A 19820-nucleotide genomic window follows, 5' to 3' on the forward strand; every position below is an offset into this window, starting at 1 on the left:
TGGTCCACCGTGCTGTGTAAAACTTTTCTGAGTAGTATTATGTCACTCCCAACTGCAGCTCCAGAGCACAACCGGCATCAGCAATACCTTTCACGATAACATCGGTGAAGTCCCTCACCCCACAGTCTGCCTCTGAGAGAGGTCACAACCCTGTAGCCACATTTTGTAAGCCCCATCCCAGAGTTGGAGGAAAGAGGCTTTGTCAAATTGCCCAACTTGGCATGCCTCGAGGTCACTGCTGTCTTTTATCTGGTGATTTCTGTGGGTAGGTGGCCATCACTAAGAAAATCTCAGCGGATGACAATAAGGAGCCAGGAAGGGTAAGTCCCACCTCAGCCATGTCGACATGTCAATTTTACTACACTGGGGCCAGCCTGACCCCAGGCTCCAGACAGCACATAAAGATAAAAGTGTGTATTGAGTAAGTCCCAGTGTTCTGAGCAGCATGCAAATCTATGATAGTTCTTTAAGCATATATAGTAGTGGGGACTGGACCGCTGTCTCCGGGGTACTGCCCACGCCACACCAGTCCAAGGGTATCACAAATGTGGTCCGCCAGACTCATCAGCTGGCACCTCTCTAACCTCAGGGACAGCACACAGACCCCAGAGGCCTTTCTAGCAGGCCTAGCCTCTCCCCACCAATTGCCAAACTAACCCCTCTGTCCATATTAGCCCTCGGCCTTCATCCAGGCTGAGCAGTGCGACGATCAACAATATTCCTCCAGTTTCAGTCTCCGAGGTGGCAGTCACTCATCTCACTGGCAAGGCTGCAGATATGCCTCCACATCCATTGTGGGCCTCTCTCTGCAGGGAGCACACTCGCTGGGTTTGGACAGCATGGCCAGGACCAAGGGCCAAACGGCCGAGTTTCAGGAGATCTTGTGTGGCAAGAAAGACAAAGAGGTCCCAGAAATCCCACTCACACAGCTCTCAATGGACGCTACAGTTCCATGTGTCCCAGCAGCATGGAATTGGGCCCATCTCATGTGAGGCTCTGAACACCTGGCAGAGTGACTTGAAAAGAACCCTTTCCCTGATTGGTCGCCAGTGAAGCTGTCTCAATGGAGAAACCATCGCCCACAAACTTATGTTATGTTATGTGTATTTGTAAAGCAGACTCTCACCCTCAAGGGTATCCTGGTGTTGAGAAGGTGTGTGTACTTAGCACTGCCAATGGCAGTTTGCTTAATTGAAATGCCAGGTCTTCAGCTTCTTGCAGAGTTTACGAAGAGAGGAGTAGTCTCTGATTTGGAGTGGGAGGTTGTTTCACGCTTTTAGTAGCAATGTAAAAGAACGTGTGTCCTCCTGATCCGGGTCTGTGTATAGTTGGGATGTCTCCAAGTAGGACTCCTGCAGAGTGGAGGTGTCTGGATGGCTGGTGGAAGGAGATGCCACTGTTCAGGTAGGTAGGGCCTGAGTTTTGTAGTGCCTTGAATATGTGTGAGAGGCATTTGAATTGAGTGTGTTTGTGTTTCGGGAACCAGTGCAGTTCCTTGAGGTGTGATATACATTGAATTATGTATAGGAGGTTGAGGATGAGGCTGGCTGCTGAGTTCTATTTGGTTTGTAGTCTTCTAGTGAGTATCTTGTTGATCCCAGGGTAGACACTGTTCTCATAGTGCAACTTGCTGGTGACCAAGATGTGAGTGACATGTTTTCTAGTGTTTATTGGGAGCCATTTGAAGATCTTCCTCAGCACCTTCAGGGTGTGGAAGCAGGATGCAGTTACGGCGCTTACCTGTGTGGTCAGGTCCAGTTTGCTGTCAATGATTATTCTGAGGTTCCTGGCATGGGTTTTGGGTGTGAGTCCAAGTTCAGATAACCACCGGTTGGAGTCCCATGGTGAGATGTTCTTGCCAAAGTTTACTACTCCTGTCTTGTCGGTGTTGAGCTTGAGACAGTTGACTTTCATCCAGTTAGCAATTTCAGTAATGCAGGCAGTGAACTTGTTTCTTCTATTGTTTGGAATTGAACATTTTAAAAACTAAGATTATGGCAATAGGGCAGACGATTTCCAAACGTCGCACCTGGCAAGCTAGAGGAAGGCCTATTGAAGTTGTAAAGAGCTATAAATATCTGGTAATTCTATTGATGAAAATCTTCTTTTAAAAGTCATTTTAATATTCCAAGAGCTAAGACATCTTGTTAAATCTTTGATTTTAAGACATTACGTAGTAATCTAAGAAGCCGAATCTATCCCTAAAGGGAAGGATGCCAAATTGCACGATTCATTGTTAATCAAGGCTTGTAAATATGTTTTTAGAATTCCAAAAGACCTTGATCAAGCTGGAATACGACTGAAATTTGGACTCCAAAGTCAAGTCCTAGTTAAACAGGTGTCTTTTTTAAAATGCATGCATTCCTTATCCTTATCACCTTTAGTCTCTTTAGCAAATAGCTGTTAGCATGAAATACATTATTCTAAGTATGTTAGTGCCTGGAGATCCTAACAAAGGGCCTAATTATGATGTCAATAACACAAATAATGGGGAGACCCGGTGTCCCTCAGAACCTATGTATTAACATTCAATTAAACAATTGGTTCTGTTGGGTTATCAACAATTACTTTAAGAACTGCTTTCTAGTATAGAAAGAAGAAGTAGAGAACTTATATATGATACACATAGCAATATTGTGCATGAAAGAAAATGAAAAAACAAAAAAACACACCGAAACAAAATTCAATTTGTATATTTAAATTAAGCATCAAATACTGGAGGCTGTCACAAAAGCAAACTTCATTGCAACAGACATAATAGGTGACAATTGTGAGTAAGTGACATGGTGATTAGTGATATGGACAGTACACTATATACATGATGAATAGAGGTGAAGTAAAAACAGGTGGGAATAGAAAAAAACTATTTTTCTTATTGTTCTATATGCTTATGCACATGTATTCCAAGATTCATTGATGAATTAGTTTATGATCCTGGAAGCTATGCGGACATATGTAGCTTGTCGACGTTTCGACCCTTGTAGAAGCGCACATTTGAAGTGCATCAGAGCGGGTCTTCCTAGGACTATGGGAGGGTGGATGCAAACATTTCCCTGCTCAAAGTTAGAGGAAATAGTATTATCAAACATAGGTGACATCTGCCCTGCATCTAGTACAATGAGATTATGTGTTTGTTACTTTGATAGTGTAACAAGTCCACTTTGAGCAGCACTACCTTTGGCATTTCATATGGTAGTTCATCCAATTTTCTCATACCCAAGAACTCGTGCACTTACTGTGTTTAACTCAATGAACATGCAGTCACTGTCAGGTGTGATTGGAAACTAGGGCCATCATTACGATGTCGGGCGGAATCACTTCCGCCCAACATTGCATCGGTCATGGCACCAACCAACATCTGGTCAACTGTCCCGACCCCCACATTAGGATGCGACTGAACACTGTTCAATTGCATTCCTACATTTCATTCATTCATTTGAAAAGCTTTTTTTCGGTACATTGACCATAAAAGCATATAAATGTCCACAGTACATAAAAACTTGGATAAAAACTTGGTAAAAACATTAATACAGTTCTTCCATTCAATTACCGAACACATAAGCAATGGGCATAAAGTGCTAGTGCAAATAATTTGTGCAATTGTTAGAACAAAACCATACTAGAGACCCACACACATATAATAAAATAACTTATTAAAACAGAAGCTAAGGCTTCATTGTTAATAAAATTACAATTAAATTTGTTCAATCATGGAACATAATTAATAAATCTTATTTTGTTTCTAAAAAAGGGGAAGGACCATATACTGGATTCAACCGTTAGGGATCGGGCTCCAAAAACTTCCTTCTTATGCACCACATGGAAAATAAATAATGGGAGACTGAATAGACAATTGGGGGGTACAACTCAGTTTTGAGTATTCTAAAAGCCTCATTTGAGTGTCTTGTGCCCATATTCTTACATACTTCTTGTACTAACCAGCGTCGCCTAGGTGTCCTGTAAGAGTGGCAGCGGGAGAAAACGTGTACCTCCATTTCCTCTACTTCACCACAGGCAGGGCATTCAATCGCATCATGGTCCCCTCAGTTTTTAACAAACGAACGAAGCGGGCGGCACCCATATCTAAATTGTAAAAACAATTTTTTGGCCACCGCTCGTTGAATACTATCCAAAATGGTCTCGGCCCAATAAGTACTTTTAACTGTAAGAAAAGCATTAGTCAGCCGACCAGTTGAACCGTTACTCATCAGATTGGACAGCCGATGTTCCCTGTAAGCCTCAACCAGGGCCTTCCTAGTAATGGATTGTGACACAATTCGAGGCTCCCCCCACAAATCCACCCGTCCCAGTTCCACACATAGCAATTTTAAATGTCTCAATCAGGGTATCTTACTCGCTCCATTCAGCCCCAGTATCTCAGTTAATTCCTCTCTATACGGGGCTAACTCAGGAGTGCTCCATAAGCGTCTCCAGAAGGTTAACGGTCTTAGTGCAGCTTCCTCAAAAATGGACCTAATTCCCAGATCCATTCTCAATGGAATTAGGGGTGTACTTATTGGGAGGCTAAAGAGCTGTTTATTGAACGCATTCTTTGTGCGTTCTAGAGTTAATGGCGCACAATGCCCCCAAATTTCTGCACCATATAGTGCAGCACTTCTTGCCTGTGCCCTATAGGCTTCCATAGGCGGAAGAACCTGCTTTTGTGTTGCTTTTTTAAAGAATTTTTGGATGCCTCCCGAAACCTGGGTTAATTTCAAGTTAGCCTTGCTGGTCTGCGCTCCCCAATCCATTTTCTCTGTCAGAGTAATACCAAGGTAATCAAACACTACAACTCTTTCCAGAGGTTGACCCTTCAGGGTCGGGTTATTACGTAAACTTTTGCCCCCATTAAATACCATAAATTTTGTCTTTTGGAGATTAATCTCCAAGCCCCGATGATTGCAGACGGCATCAAAATTGTCAAGAGTCCTCTGGATGCCCATAGGGGAGTTGGCGAGCAATAACGTGTCATCTGCAAACATCAGGGCAAGTACACTGCGCCCTGCAAGCTTGGGGGCATCAATATTGGAGCCCTTATTCAGATGATCTGTAAGCCCGTTAACAAAAAAGGAAAAAATGGTTGGGGCGAGAACACATCCCTGATGAACACCTCGTTCTACTGGGATGGGGGGAAGTTAAATTGCCATATTTGCCGTATCTAATTTGTGCATAATTACCCTCATGCAAACGAGCAAACATATGGCAGAGATATTCCGGGACCCCCATCTCTAAGCGAATCAACCACAGCTTCTCCCTGGGGACCAAGTCGAATGCAGATTTCAGATCTACAAAGATAAGGTACAGAGTACCACCCTCGATACTCATGATCTTCCAGTGAATTATTTGTAGTCTGAAAATCTGATCGACTGTCGAGACCCGTGCTCCTACATTTTACAATGAGACCATGCATTAGGATGTAAACCGGCCATAATGCATGCTCCCATTGTAAAATGGGAGGTGCGGTTCATCCCTGCAACAAGGTTCAAGGATCAATGGGGGGGCACCATAGGTGCCCCCTCGGCCTCCAACCAGAGGCCTTGCACCCAAGGGGGCCCTGCTGGGGCCCCCAAAGACGCTTTCCGACATGGTTTCCATGTCGGACAGGCCGGCATGGAATCTCAAGGGCAAAAAGGCGCGCCCTTGAGATAACTTGACGCATCCCGACTGGCGGACGGGCTCTCCAAGCCCATCAGAAGCCAGCTTGAATGAACGGTCGGATTTGTTTCCGACCGCCTCCATTGTAATGAGGTGGTCGAAAAGGAATCCTACCGGCACATTATGATTAGGGCTCCCGGTTTTATGGTATTTATTTTTTCGCCATTTTCGTCTGTATTTATCCATATTTATTTTTTGCTAATTTTATCTGTATTAATCCTTATTTAGTTTGGGTTTTGTGGAAAAATGAAGCTGAAATTAGTATATTTCCACATTTATTTAACCAATAAATATGCGCTCATGCTTGAATGCCTGCCAGGTTTCAGAGATATGAACACCCGCAGAAGATAAATCAGTGCATTTATATGAAAATATGCAAATTTCAGTATCAACCTTGTGCATAACTACTGTTGTTAAAGCTTCTTTACTAAAATTCCTTTCTTTTTTAACCCCCTTATCTATCAATCCACACATATATTGGCCTGGCAGTCATGGCAGACAGTATTTAGAATTACTCAAAAAGCAACCCAATTTCCATTTTTATACATTAAAAATAAATACAGACAGGAAAATAAGTGTTTTCTGCCTCTATCTACCTGTAAAAATCTGTAAAAACGGAAAACAGGGTGCCTTAATTATGATGCGGTTCGGAAGGCATCGACCGATGGTCGGAGTCTTCCTAATCGCATCGTAATCGGCCCCTAAATGTGCGAGTGCAAGTGATAGCTGTTACACAGCATACACTACAAAATAATTGGGTCTTGTAGCGCACTGAGTCACAGGTAATCATGAACAATGCTTTAGTCACCATACATGCTATCAATACCTCTACATTAACTCATGGGGATTCAGTAAGAAGAAATTAAACCTGAAGGGAGCGTAAAACTGAATTGAGCCGGGCCAATTCTACTTATGAGAAATGGAAGAGTTACAGAAGGAAATTGCTGTCAGTGTAAACACCATGCTTATTATGTACAGTTATGTCTTACAAATTTCAGACTTTACCTCAACCACTGCATTTTCTATAAGTCCTGAAATTGGGGACCGTGTCGCACTTCTCAGTTTTAACTCTGCAAGTCTGTGCTGCACTATCCGTCCAAACTTCTCTCTGGCCCCTTTCTCGCTGTTTCTAAGGCGAAAAAACATGTTACCTTGTAATTAAGCGTGAAAAAATTGCGTGCTTTCTTATTGCATATAAAAACAATGTATTTTATGCTTCTACCTCACCTATCCACTTAATGAGGCATCTCGTCCATGTTGTGCCAACCTTCTTTTCATGCAGGTCTGAAGTCCTCTTGTGCCCTCCTAGCTCAATAAAAATAACTTCTTTCCCCAACTCAGCAGATTCTCCAGCTTTCTGAGTCACCTTTTTTATAATGTGTGTTTCCACACTCACAACAGCTGAAGTGATTGTCCCCACTAAGAAAATAACACATCGCTCTCCTATGTGTCTTCAAGGGAGTTGAGGACTGCTGCTAAACGCCTAATGATGCTCGAAGCAGTTGGATGAACACTTGCACACAACAATAACGCTGCAAAGACTCCTTAAATTGCGAGCCATGGGCATGCTGCACCTCCCGATTTATGTAACTGCTGCTTTCAAGCTTGTGAACAGAAGCTGCTCGGTTTCAAGTTAAATGATAATTCAACCCCCCGCACACACAAACCCACACACAACTGCCCCCACACACACACAAACCCACACACAACCGCCCGCACACACACAACCCCACACACACACACAACCCCACTCACACAGCTCCACACACAACCCCACAAACACACAACCCCAAACACACACAACCCCCCACACAGACATACCCCACCCCCACAGGCCCCCACACACACACACTCCACACCCCCCCACACACACACAACCCCACACACACAACCCCACACACACACACACAACCCCACACACACAACTCCACACACACACTACCCCACACACACAACCCCCCCACACAGCCCTACACACACACACAACCCCACACACACACAAACCCACACCCCCCACACACCCACACACCCACACCCCCCACACACACAACCCCCCACACACAACCCCCCACACACACAACCCCACACACAACCACCCCCACACACACATAAACCCATACACAACCGCCCCCCACACACACAACCCCCCACACACACAACCCCACCCACACACACAACCCCACTCACACAACTCCACTCACACAACTCCACACACAACCCCACACAACCCCAAACACACACAACCCCCCACACAGACATACCCCAACCCCACAGACCCCCCACACACACACCCCACACCCCCTACACACACAGAACCCCCCAGACACAACCCCCCACACACACAACCCCACACACACAACTCCACACACACACACACACACAACCCCACACACACAACCCCCAACACACACAACCCTACACACACACACAACCCCACACACACACAACTCCATGCACACAACCCCCACACACACAACCCCCCACACACACACACCCCACAACCCCCCACACACAACCCCACAAGCGCAACACCCCCACACACACACCCCACACACACACACACCCCACACCCCCCACAAACAACCCTCCACACACAACCCCACACACACACACAACCCCACACACACACAACCCCACTTACACAACTGCCCCCACACACACACAAACCCACACACAACCGCCCCCACACACACACAACCCCCCCACACACACACCACTCATACAACTCCACACACAACCCCACAACCCCAAACACACACAACCCCCACACAGACTTACCCCACCCCCACAGACCCCCCCACACACACACCCCACACCCCCGACACACACAGAACCCCACACACACACAACCCCACACACCCAACACACACACACCCCACACACCCACACCCCCCCACAGACGCAACCCCCCACACACAACCCCACACACACACAACCTCACACACAACCACCCCCCCACACACACAAACCCATACTCAACCGCCCCCACACACACAACCCCACTCACACAACTCCACACACAACCCCACACACACACAACCCCAAACACACACAACCCCCCACACAGACATACCCCACCCCCACAGACCCCCCACACACACCCCACACCCCCCACACACACACCCCCACACACACAACCCCCCCACACACAACCCCACACACAACCACCCCCCACACACACAAACCCATACTCAACCGCCCCCCACAAACACACAGCCCACACACACACACAACCCCAAACACACACAACCCCAAACACAGACATACCCCACCCCCACCCCCACACACACACACAACCCCACACACTCATCCCCCAACACACACAACCCTACACACACACAACCCCACACACACACAACCCCACACACACAACCCCCCCACACACAACCCTCCACACACACACACCCCACAATCCCCCCACACACACCCCACACACCCACACACACACACAACCTCACACGCACACAACCCCACACACACATAACACCACACACACAACCCCCCCACACACACACAACCCCACACACACACACACAACCACACACACACACAACCCCACAAGCGCAACACCCCCACATACAACCCCTACACACACAACCCCACACACACACACACCCCACACACACACACCCCACACCCCCCCACACACACAACCCTCCACACACAACCCCACACACACACAACCCCACACACACACACAACCCCACACACACACCCCACCCCCACACACACCCCCACACCCCCCACACACCCACACACACAACCCCACACACGTACAACCCCACACACAAACTCCAAACACACACAACCCCACCCACACAACCCCCCCACACACCCACACCGCTCACGCTCCCTCACACACACCCCACACACACACACACACACCCCCACACACACAACCCCACAAACACAACTCCACACACACACAACCCCTAACACAAACAACCCCCCACACACACAACCCCACACACACACAACCCCACACACACAACCCCACACACACACAACCCCATACACACACAACCCCCACACACACACAACTACACACACACACAACCACAGGCACACAACCACAAGCACACATGCAACCACACTCAACTACACACAACCACACTCAACCACACACAACCACACACAACCACACACAACCACACACACAACCACACTCAACCACAACACACAACCCCAAACACAACACACAACCACACACACAACCCCAAACACAACACACACAACCCCACACCCACAGCCGCACAGCCCCACACACACAACCACACACACACAACCACCCACACACAACCACACACATACAGCTACAGACACACAACCACAAGCACACACACAACCACACACAACCACACACAACCACACTCAACCACACACAACCACACACAACCACACACAACCACACTCAACCACACACACAAACCCACAACCACAACACACGCAACCCCACACACACAACCACACACACACACAACCACACACACAACCACACACAATCACACACACACAACACACACAACCACACACACAAGCACAAACAACCACAACCACACACAACACACACAACCACACACACAGCCATCTATCTATCTATCTATCTATCTATCTATCTCACTCACTGTATCTATTGCCCTTACTCTATCTGTCTATCTATCGCACTCACTCTATCGCCACCACTCTATCTATCTATCTATCTATCTATCTATCTATCGCACTCACTGTATCTATCGCCCTCACTGTATCTATCGCCCTCACTATATCTATCTATCTATCGCTCTCACTCTATCTATCTATCTATCTATCAATCTATCTATCTATTGCCCGCCCTCTATCTATCTATCGCCCTCACTCTATCTATCTATCTATTTATCTATCTCCCTCACTCTATCTATCTATCTATCTCTCTATCTATTTATCTATCTATCTATCTATCTATCGATCTATCTATCTATCGATCGCCCTCACTCTATCTCTCTATCTATCTATAGCCCTCACTCTATCTATCGCCCTCACTCTATCTATCTATCTATTGCCCTCACTCTATCTATCTATCTATCTATCTATCTATCTATCTATCTATCTATCTATATATCGCCCTCATTCTATCTATTGCCCTCACTCTATCTATCACCCTCACACTATCTATCCATCTATCTATCCATCCATCTATCCATCTATCCATCTATCTATCTATCTATTTATCGCCCTCACTGTATCTATCGCCCTCACTCTATCTATCTGTCTATCTATCTATCGCCTTCACTCTGTCTATCTATCGCACTCACTCTATCGCCATCACTCTATCTATCTATCTATCTATCTATCTATCTATCTATCTATCTATCTATCTATCTATCTATCTATCTATCTATCTATCTATCGATCACCCTCACTCTATCTATCTATCGCCCTCACTCTATCTGTCTATCTATCTATCTATCGCCCTCACTCTATCTATTGCGCTCCCTCACTCTATCTATCGCCCTCCCTCACTCTATCGTCCTCCCTCACTCTATCTATCGCCCTCTCTCTATCTATCGCCCTCCCTCTATTTATCTATCGCCCTCCCTCTATCTATCGCCCTCCCTCTATCTATCGCTCTCCCTCTATCTATCTATCGCCCTCACTCTATCTATCGCATCACCACAGCATCACTCAGCACCACCACAACATCACTATGTGCTACCACAGCATAAATGAACGCCACAGCATCACTCGTCGCCACCACAACATCACTCAGCGCCACCACAGCATCAATCTGTGCAACCATTCAACAACAACTGGTTCAAATATGTTCTCTCAATGTTTCAAGCTTTATTACAAATGTCACAAAAAGATGTTAATATTTCACTTCTGTTCTTGGATTTTCGTCACAATAAAATACACTGAACATAATCTTCACAAAAGCCATTTACAAAAGTTTAACCTATTGCCATTATAAATTACAATAACTTTCATTAATAGTATTAAATAGTATTAAAGTATTAATTATTAAAAAAAATTAAAAGCCATTGTTATTTGTAATATCAATACATCTAAGTCACGTAAATACAACACATATTGCAGTACAAATGCTATAGGTGTCACATTTGCGAAAGTTAAAACTATTAGCATTGTCAATGACAAAGCTAATTTCGCTATTTTCAAAACCAACACATTAATAAAAAAATTGTCATTTACAATACCAATAGCTCAAACGTTCCTAATGCGAGACCTATTGCATTGCAAATGCTTGGTTAATGGTATTTTCTAACTATAGCAACCCTGTAAACTTGGGTTTTTTTCAGTGAATTTCTAAGTTTATTTTAATTTGATTTACTAACTGTAACTGTAACCTTTGAGAGGGGGTACGTGAGTGCCTGCATGGGTCAGTGAATGGGTTGCTGAGTGGCTGTATGGGTCTGTGAGTTGGTGTGTGAGTGTTTTTGTGGGTGTATCAGTGGATGTGAGAGTGTGTGTGTGGGTGCGTCAGTAGCTGTGGGAGTAACTGGGCCAGAAATGTACCTCACCTGTCCCTTTATCCAAAAAGAGTCCAGAGTTTTGCACAAAACATCTAGCCAGCTGGAGTACTTTCTACTGGTTAATTAGTAAGTGCTACCTCCTTGGGTAATAACTAGTGCATATTCTACACTACAGCTGCGTAATGGATCATGAGCAAATATCTCCAGTGACCTTGTGTGCATGTAATTTCTGCAGTGGGCTTATGCCTTGAGCATTTTAATCCTCAAATCTGTGATAACATGAATCCTCGTCTAGAGAAGAGGATGAGACTACAAAGAGGGGAAACTCCACCAAACAAGGGTACGTCCTCCTAACTATATAACATAAGTGCTTCTTTTTTGGTGGAGATCTCCTCAAAATTCCTCTGCATAAAGCACGCATCACCAAAATCAGCGGGAAACACGCTCGGGGGCCTTTTGAAAAGCTGTTCATCAACATGGGAAAAGGCAGAAAGACCTTTGCATACTACTAGGGAATACAGGGAGGGCCAAATGGGCAGACAATGCAGATGATTTCGGGTATTTGCATACTCAGGGTAATTAAAAGGGAGAACCATGTACTCTGCTCTCAAGACAAGAAAAAAATCACTTGACACAGTCACTACAGAACTGATTGCACTCCAATAGATCAACAATGCAAGACCAAGAAGTTAGGCCTTACAGAAGTGGAGCTTCAACTGGGGCACCTGCTTATTTTATATTTGTAAGTGCTTCCCGTTGAGGTTTAATTTCTGTGAAATGAGCATCAGGGCCATACCGGAACCTCACTTTTTCCAAGAAGAGTCCACAGTTTTGCCAAAAATGTGTTTTCTACTGGATTACTTTTTTCTGGTTAATTAGTAAGTGTTACCTCGTTGGTGCATATTTTACACTACAGCTGTATAAAGAACCCAGAGGTAATGTCTCTAGTGACCTTGTGTGCATGTAATTTCGGCAATGGGATTGTTCCTTGAGTGTCTTCATCCACAAGTTTGTGCTAACATGAATCCTCGACAAGAGAAGATAACGAGACTACAAAGATGTGAATCTCCACCAAACAGGTGTACTTTCATTTTATGCTGTAAATGGGGAGTGGATTACTAGGCTCCCCTACCCGAGCCAGGGGATCCCACCCTTTGAGGCCCAGTCTCTTGATGCTGGGTGCCCTTGAGCCCACCCAGGGCACCCAGTCTCCAGCATTGGGAACCATGGGGGAGCCTCGATGTCCCTAAGGTCCTTGACAGCTACCCGCCTCCAGTGCGGGTCGGCATTGCTCCTGCATGCAGAGAGCAACTAAAAATGCTCATCTCCATCCATTTTCCTGCCTGCTTTATTGCCTTCGTTTGGAGCTTTTTTGGTTGTTGGGCTCATTTTGAAATGGGAAAGTGCACTGGGGAGTTGTGCATTGCTTCACGTGAGTGGATTACACCGATGTGTAAATGAAGGACCACCCCTCGGAATGTGCCAAAGGTCCATCAGTATATTTGGTACTGCAAGTATATTTCCATAGCATAAGGTGCTGCAACTACCTTTCTAAAATACTTAATTGCCTAGTCCTAAGACAAAATGCTAGATTTCAGGCCACAAACATTATGTAACATGGGTCTTTGATGGGATGGAAAAATCCCATGCATGCATTGCTGCTTCGACTTCCCCATAATGAGTTCTGAAGATTTCTGAATTTATGGGCCTCATCACAGTTGAATATCGTGTGTGCACTGAGGGTTTCCAGTGAAAAGGAATGCAACTCAGAATGTGGTCCTATGGTCTGGAGAGATACAACATCAAGTCTACCCTCTTTTACCAAATTTGACTGCCATCAGCTCACTGGAATCTAGATGACTGATGGTAGTGGTAGCAATAAATCATAGTGGCAAGACTTTTATCTGTTACTTGCTAGGGAGAGTTGCCTACTCACTTCCAACTGATCCCCTCTGGCCCATCCATGTGGAACATTGATAACTAGTCTGTATGAGTTTGTATACTTTCTGTCTACAGTAGACCATGCCTGGAGATTGTATGCAGCACCTGGGAATCGATTTTGATTATCTTCACAAGAGTTGAACCTCACATGAATGTCAGGGCTTCTACTCAACACCTCTGGGGAACTTTGAAATGGACAAGGCTTGACAGTGTGGAGAATAGGAGACAGGGGGTCCCTCTGTATTGTAGGAAAAACCCTTGCACCTCTTCCTTCTTCATTTTTCACCTTCGTGTTACCTGCATTACATTCAGTGATGGTTAAGTGGGGAAGCCTCTTCCTCTTTTCTGACTTTGTTTCGGGTCACCCGAACAAGAGACTCTCATCTCCATCCCACCAACCTGTTAACATTGCAAGATAAATACCATGACTGGACCAGTCTGGGAGTAATATGCAAAAGGCAGCAACTGACAGAAACTGATCCAGCAGGTGGACTTGATGAAAACTGAAGCCCTGCCTGGAAACTGAGTACAACTATGGAACAGAAACTACCAGACAGTGTGCTACAATATCTGTGCCAGAAACCTTGGTCCCTCTGCAGTGGTGATTGAGAAACACTGTTGTGCCCCAGGGTTGGTGTATTGACCACCAATACCTCTTACCTCTTCCCTAAGTTTGGCCAAAAACATGAGCTGTTCTGCAGCCAGCTAGGAGGACCTAACCGGGGCTGCCTCGATGGGATGAACTGGCCTACCATTTTAAAAGTGTGCTGGGTGTGTCCTTGCACAAGGAAGTGTTGTGTAGTTCCTATAAAACCTATACAGGCTCTGAACGTCAGGACAGCATACACTGCAGGTTTGGTTTCAGACTGATTCTGAACACCCCCACCGGGCATGTTGGGCTTTTGTACCAGCTAGCTCACAGTGCCACTAGAATTTCCTCTTACCAAGGAGAGAATAGTTCTTGGCAAAAAATTGAACATGGCAGCCCTGATCCCTTAGGAACATTCAAACAATATACCACTTTTCGCTTAGTCACTCGTGCATACTTAGTGTTTCTTAGACAGGTACACAGAATAAACAAGCTGGGCGTTTTCAATAAGTATTTATTGAACAGTTAGTATTCTGGTGTAAAATAGATGAGCTGCAACAACCGTTAGAGTGTAGCAGATATATAGGATTAGAAACACTATGAAAGTAAACGGATGGTAAAGCTCTACCAACTTGCAGTAATCATGAATACATACAAGTATATAAAATACATGGTAATAAAAAGATGCATACTCCTACGATGGATGCCTCCCTAACTAAATGTAGCTAAGTGTACCTAGCATATGTGTAGGTGTTAAGCCAAGAATCCCTCTAGGATAAAGTCAACCCCATTACCTGAATTGAGAGACTGTGGGACCCCGTCCTGGTCTCGAGTTGGACACCCCGTGAGGGATGTTAGACCACTGCGGGCTGAAGTATCTGTATGCAGGAATCTCAGCGTCTCTGGTCAGTGTGTTGGCTGGGAAGTCTTTGTCTCCTCTTACTATCTTAGCAAGATGTGATGTGTATATACCCATAGGTCTACCCAGGGGTCCTTCCTCGCTGGATTACTGCGTCGGATTTAGGATGACGTTGGGAATGAACTTTGTACATAGATATTATACAGGAGATGTTAGTCCTGCTGCGCTTCCAAGAATCCTCATGCATAATGTATGAGATTTCGAACTAGGAAAACCCGCATTCTGAATGCAGTGCCGTATCTAGGTGAAAGGTCAGTCCCTGTAAACCGTTATAAGTGTAATGTAGGGAAGAATATAGGTGAAGGGTTATGAAGGTACCAGGGCCTATATCAGGGTACCTATATGCAATATAACAGAAGATGCTGCCAAGCAGGCAATGAGCGGCAGCAGCATAAACGAAAGAAGCTGACCGTGACTCAGGGTAAGGCTTGGCATCATTAAGTCATAGGTGGAGGCCTGAAACTCGAGGATGCCCCCATCATGCGCACAAGCTGAAACACCCATGACTGCAGGGAACCTAAGATGATCGCAGACATACCTCACAGGATTTCCCACATAGGTCCTGAGGGTCAGGTGTGAAAAGGGGTCTGTCTACTTGATGTTCAATTTTGGGCTCAATAGCAGAATAAAGCCTGAGGACACCAGTAGTAAAGGACTCTGATTGTTATAATCTGAGCCCAGTAATCCCTGTGTGCTCTTCAACTCCACAAAAGAGTTCCCAAACATACATTATAGAGATGTTTCCCCTTATGTACAGCACTGCTCATTCAACCCTTTAGCTGGAGGATTTGATCAAAGAACCACTGCAACACAATGTCATCAATGATCCAGCGTTTCAGTGATTTCCAACAACAGTTCCGAATAATGCAGCAGACTGCAAGCTGCGCTACTTTAAAGTTCCTTTCTCACACAAAATAGACATGACTGAAAGATGTCCTATAGGTGACGCCGTGTGCTTAAACAAGCATTTACATTTCCAAGCAGAAAAGCAATCTTAAAATAGATACTTACTTTTTGCTGTCAGTAAAAAGCACTCTGTGGTCACTTCGCAGGAGCTTCTGAACCCAGATGAATCGGCGCAGCGCCTTCGGGAGCAGCTTTCCAGCCAGCCTCTCGCAGACTGCTGGCAGGTGTTCCGGGTGCGAGGAGAGGATAGCGCACACCGACTCTCCCAGCACTTCACTCCCTGGACAGTTCACAGGAGGGGCCTTTGGTTCAGACGCAGAACTGAGGTGTGTGTCTGCAATAAACAGTGCGAGAGATATTCAACACTTAACAGCCCAGGAGATTTAGACGTGCTAGACTACAGTCCCTACCGATACCAGACACATTGACTCATTCTCAGCAAGAAGCCCATCTATAAAATCAACACGGATTTACTGACGGCTCAGTGCTTAATTTGTAAAAAAAAAAAAAAGAAAAAGAACAAGGTTAGTAATGTCACACAGCTTTTCTTAGGAGCCCGCTGCAGGATATGATGAGTGCTAGGATTACCAAAAGCCATGGTTGCCTAATCTTGATTTCACCTCATGTCTCTTTCTGTCACTGTCCCTCTCTTGATGTCTCTTTACCTTATTCTTGCAGGTTCTTTAGTTTTGACGTAAATCCCATTGTGGCAAACCTATTGGACTATATACATATTCTAAGAGGCTTTAGTTTCTGCTCTTCACCCATGGGCTTCTTTGGCTCAGGAATCTTCAGCCACTGACTTGAGACATTGTCAATCACATGTTGAATCAATACACAGAAATATTTTACTTCTACCTTCTTTCTATTGGCAGTTAGGGCATATTCTTTGTCCTCCACTGGAATATGATAGCCTTTTTGAAACCTGAAAGTGTGCTATGTAATCAGACTTTAAATCTTTTTTTAATTGTTGCACTGATGGAAGCTTTTTTTATTGTTTTTGTCAGTGCTTGAGTGCGAGTGACACACTGATTGGTTTTGCCAATGCTTTTTTCATCCCTGTGTTCTCCCTTTGTCATTATTTTCTGTTCCTCCTTCCGTTTCGGCCTTTCTGTGTCTCACCCTGACTAAACGTGGGATGATGACAAATAAGTCTAATCAACAAACTCGAGTGCTTGTGCCCACCACCTATAACCACCTACAGAAATTAAGCACTGTCCGAAATCAGATCACTTAAAATCCTGTCTTTCACCCCACAAACGCTGCCACCTCTCTCTCACATTTCACAGACTAGCTCCCTCTATACTTCGCCCCTTGGAAATTGGTTCATCAAAAGGTGAAGGGTAGAGGAAGTGAGCTCACACACTCTTTGACCCTCAACATCTTAGGTTTGACCCCTACTCTCTGATGACATTATAGGGTTAAGGGGAGGGAATAGAAACTATTTCAAGTTCATGCTGCTGCTTTTTTTTTAGATACCTGAAAAGTTGAATTTCCATGTTGCTATTTTATTGATGCCAGGGCTAGAATTGGAAAGCCAAGGGTAGCAGCTGCTAACCCTATCTAACACTACATGAGATTCAAGCCCGCCTGCATACTAACACGTCCCGCCTGGACACCAAAATCAATCCAGGAAAAAAATGTTGACACCTAACTATAACATAATAACGTGGATGGCTTTGTCATTTTGTCATTTTGTCTCTTGGCACCTGTGCACTCGACTCAAACCTCCCTCTGTCTGTCGGCCTGTGGTCTGACTCCTCTCTGAGCACTTTTGAAATTAACTTTAAAACCGTCTCCTCTAAATCACGAGTTCCGCCGTCACCTCTGCCTCCGAATGTGCAGTAACTGAACACCATCATTTTCCCCCTGCAGGTGGGTGCAGTGAGAACTGCACCCGTCTACAGGGGGATGACTGGGGGCCCCATGAGACCCCCTTCTGAACTCCTGAGGGTCGCTATTTAGGGCCGCATTGACTTGCAACACTGCTTTGTAGATCACAGTCAGTACACTTCCTGACAGCCTCTTTGTCTCTGCTCTCATATCGAAAAATACAGCAGGGGTGCATAGGCAACATATTTAGCTATTTTGCATGGGGCCATGCTATATGTGCGCCACCGCTATCTGGATTAAAAAAGGGACCGTACAAGCATCTGCTGACCCTTCTGTAATATCTAATTACCCTGTGGGCACAGAATGCAAGCAAACACCCCATTGTGCCCCCGGGCCACTTCATGTAATATCCTGGAGCCATATTATACACAGGGAGAATTGCCCTGGTTTGTGGCAGAGAACACCTTTAAAAGGAGCGCCAGGCCACATAGTTTATTTTTTTAAGTTTTATATAGCGCGAACTTGACCCGAGACATCGGGTATCAGAGCGCTTTAAGTGAGCACCAGTTTCGTTACATGAGGCCACATTCATATTTTTTTAGGCACGAGGAGATTAAGTGGTTTGCCCAGAATCACAGGATGTTGAGCTGCCGTTGCCGAGACTCGAACCCGATTCCCCAGCTTCGAGGTTGACCCGTCTAGCCGTAAGGCTACATCCTCTACCCAGAAAGGATGCTTTGCAACCACCCCTTCTAATACACTTTAAAATATTTACAACAGGACAAGCAGAAAAATATACATAATTTATCAAATATAACAACAATAAAACAACAAAATGTTTATAAAGACTAATACAGATTTGAGCCCAACTAGGTAATGCTGGTATAGTTAACCCAGTGGATTAAGCATCCACTGCAGAGATGGGCGTGTAAACTGTATTATATAGGTTCGAATTTGGGTGCGCCAAGACAGCCCATCATCATTTCCAACTTTAGAAACAGGCCGCTGTGGGTCAGCTAAAGCAACAAACGATAATATTAACAACATTCTTAACTTGTTTTCACGTGGTTCCCTCAGGCCACAGTTTTTGCCATTTCGAGGCAATGTAGACAATTGTTACTAAAGTATTAAGTAGTTATGTGAACCTCAAGAAGCAATTCATGTGAGTCCACAAATGTTCTATGTGTATGAACACGGTGTGTATGAACCGGTGGACCTTGCAATGTTTGTATTTTAGGGGTTGAAACAGATAAGGCAGCCAACCAACGTCATCAGCACACAATGGATCAAGACAATATGGTCTAACAAGCTAGAATGATGTTTTTTTTTTTTAGTTTTATATAGCGCGAACTAGACCCGAGACATCGGGTATCAGGGCGCTTTACATGAGCACCAGTTTCGTTACATGAGGACGCATTATTGAATTGTGGGGCTAGTAGATTTGTTTTTAACATGTTTGACTAAATGCCAAAATTGCCCGAAGGTGTTATGAAAGGCATTAAGCAATTTC

General features: G+C 45.0%; 1 protein-coding gene across 2 annotated transcripts in view; it reads right to left on the minus strand.

Annotated features, from left to right (window-relative positions):
- The window catches only part of LOC144822378 (uncharacterized), a 1092528-nt gene that overhangs the window by 842910 nt on the left and 229798 nt on the right, over window positions 1–19820 (minus strand). For both annotated transcript variants that reach the window (XM_078679823.1, XM_078679822.1), the window contains exons 7-8: window positions 16583–16811; window positions 6661–6784 (exon numbers count right to left, since the gene is read on the minus strand). In XM_078679823.1, the coding sequence (XP_078535949.1) occupies window positions 6661–6784; window positions 16583–16811 (353 nt within the window). The remainder of the gene's footprint in view (window positions 1–6660; window positions 6785–16582; window positions 16812–19820) is intronic.

This window comes from Lissotriton helveticus, chromosome 3_1 (genome assembly GCF_964261635.1).
Source record: "Lissotriton helveticus chromosome 3_1, aLisHel1.1, whole genome shotgun sequence".
NCBI lineage: Eukaryota > Metazoa > Chordata > Amphibia > Caudata > Salamandridae > Lissotriton > Lissotriton helveticus.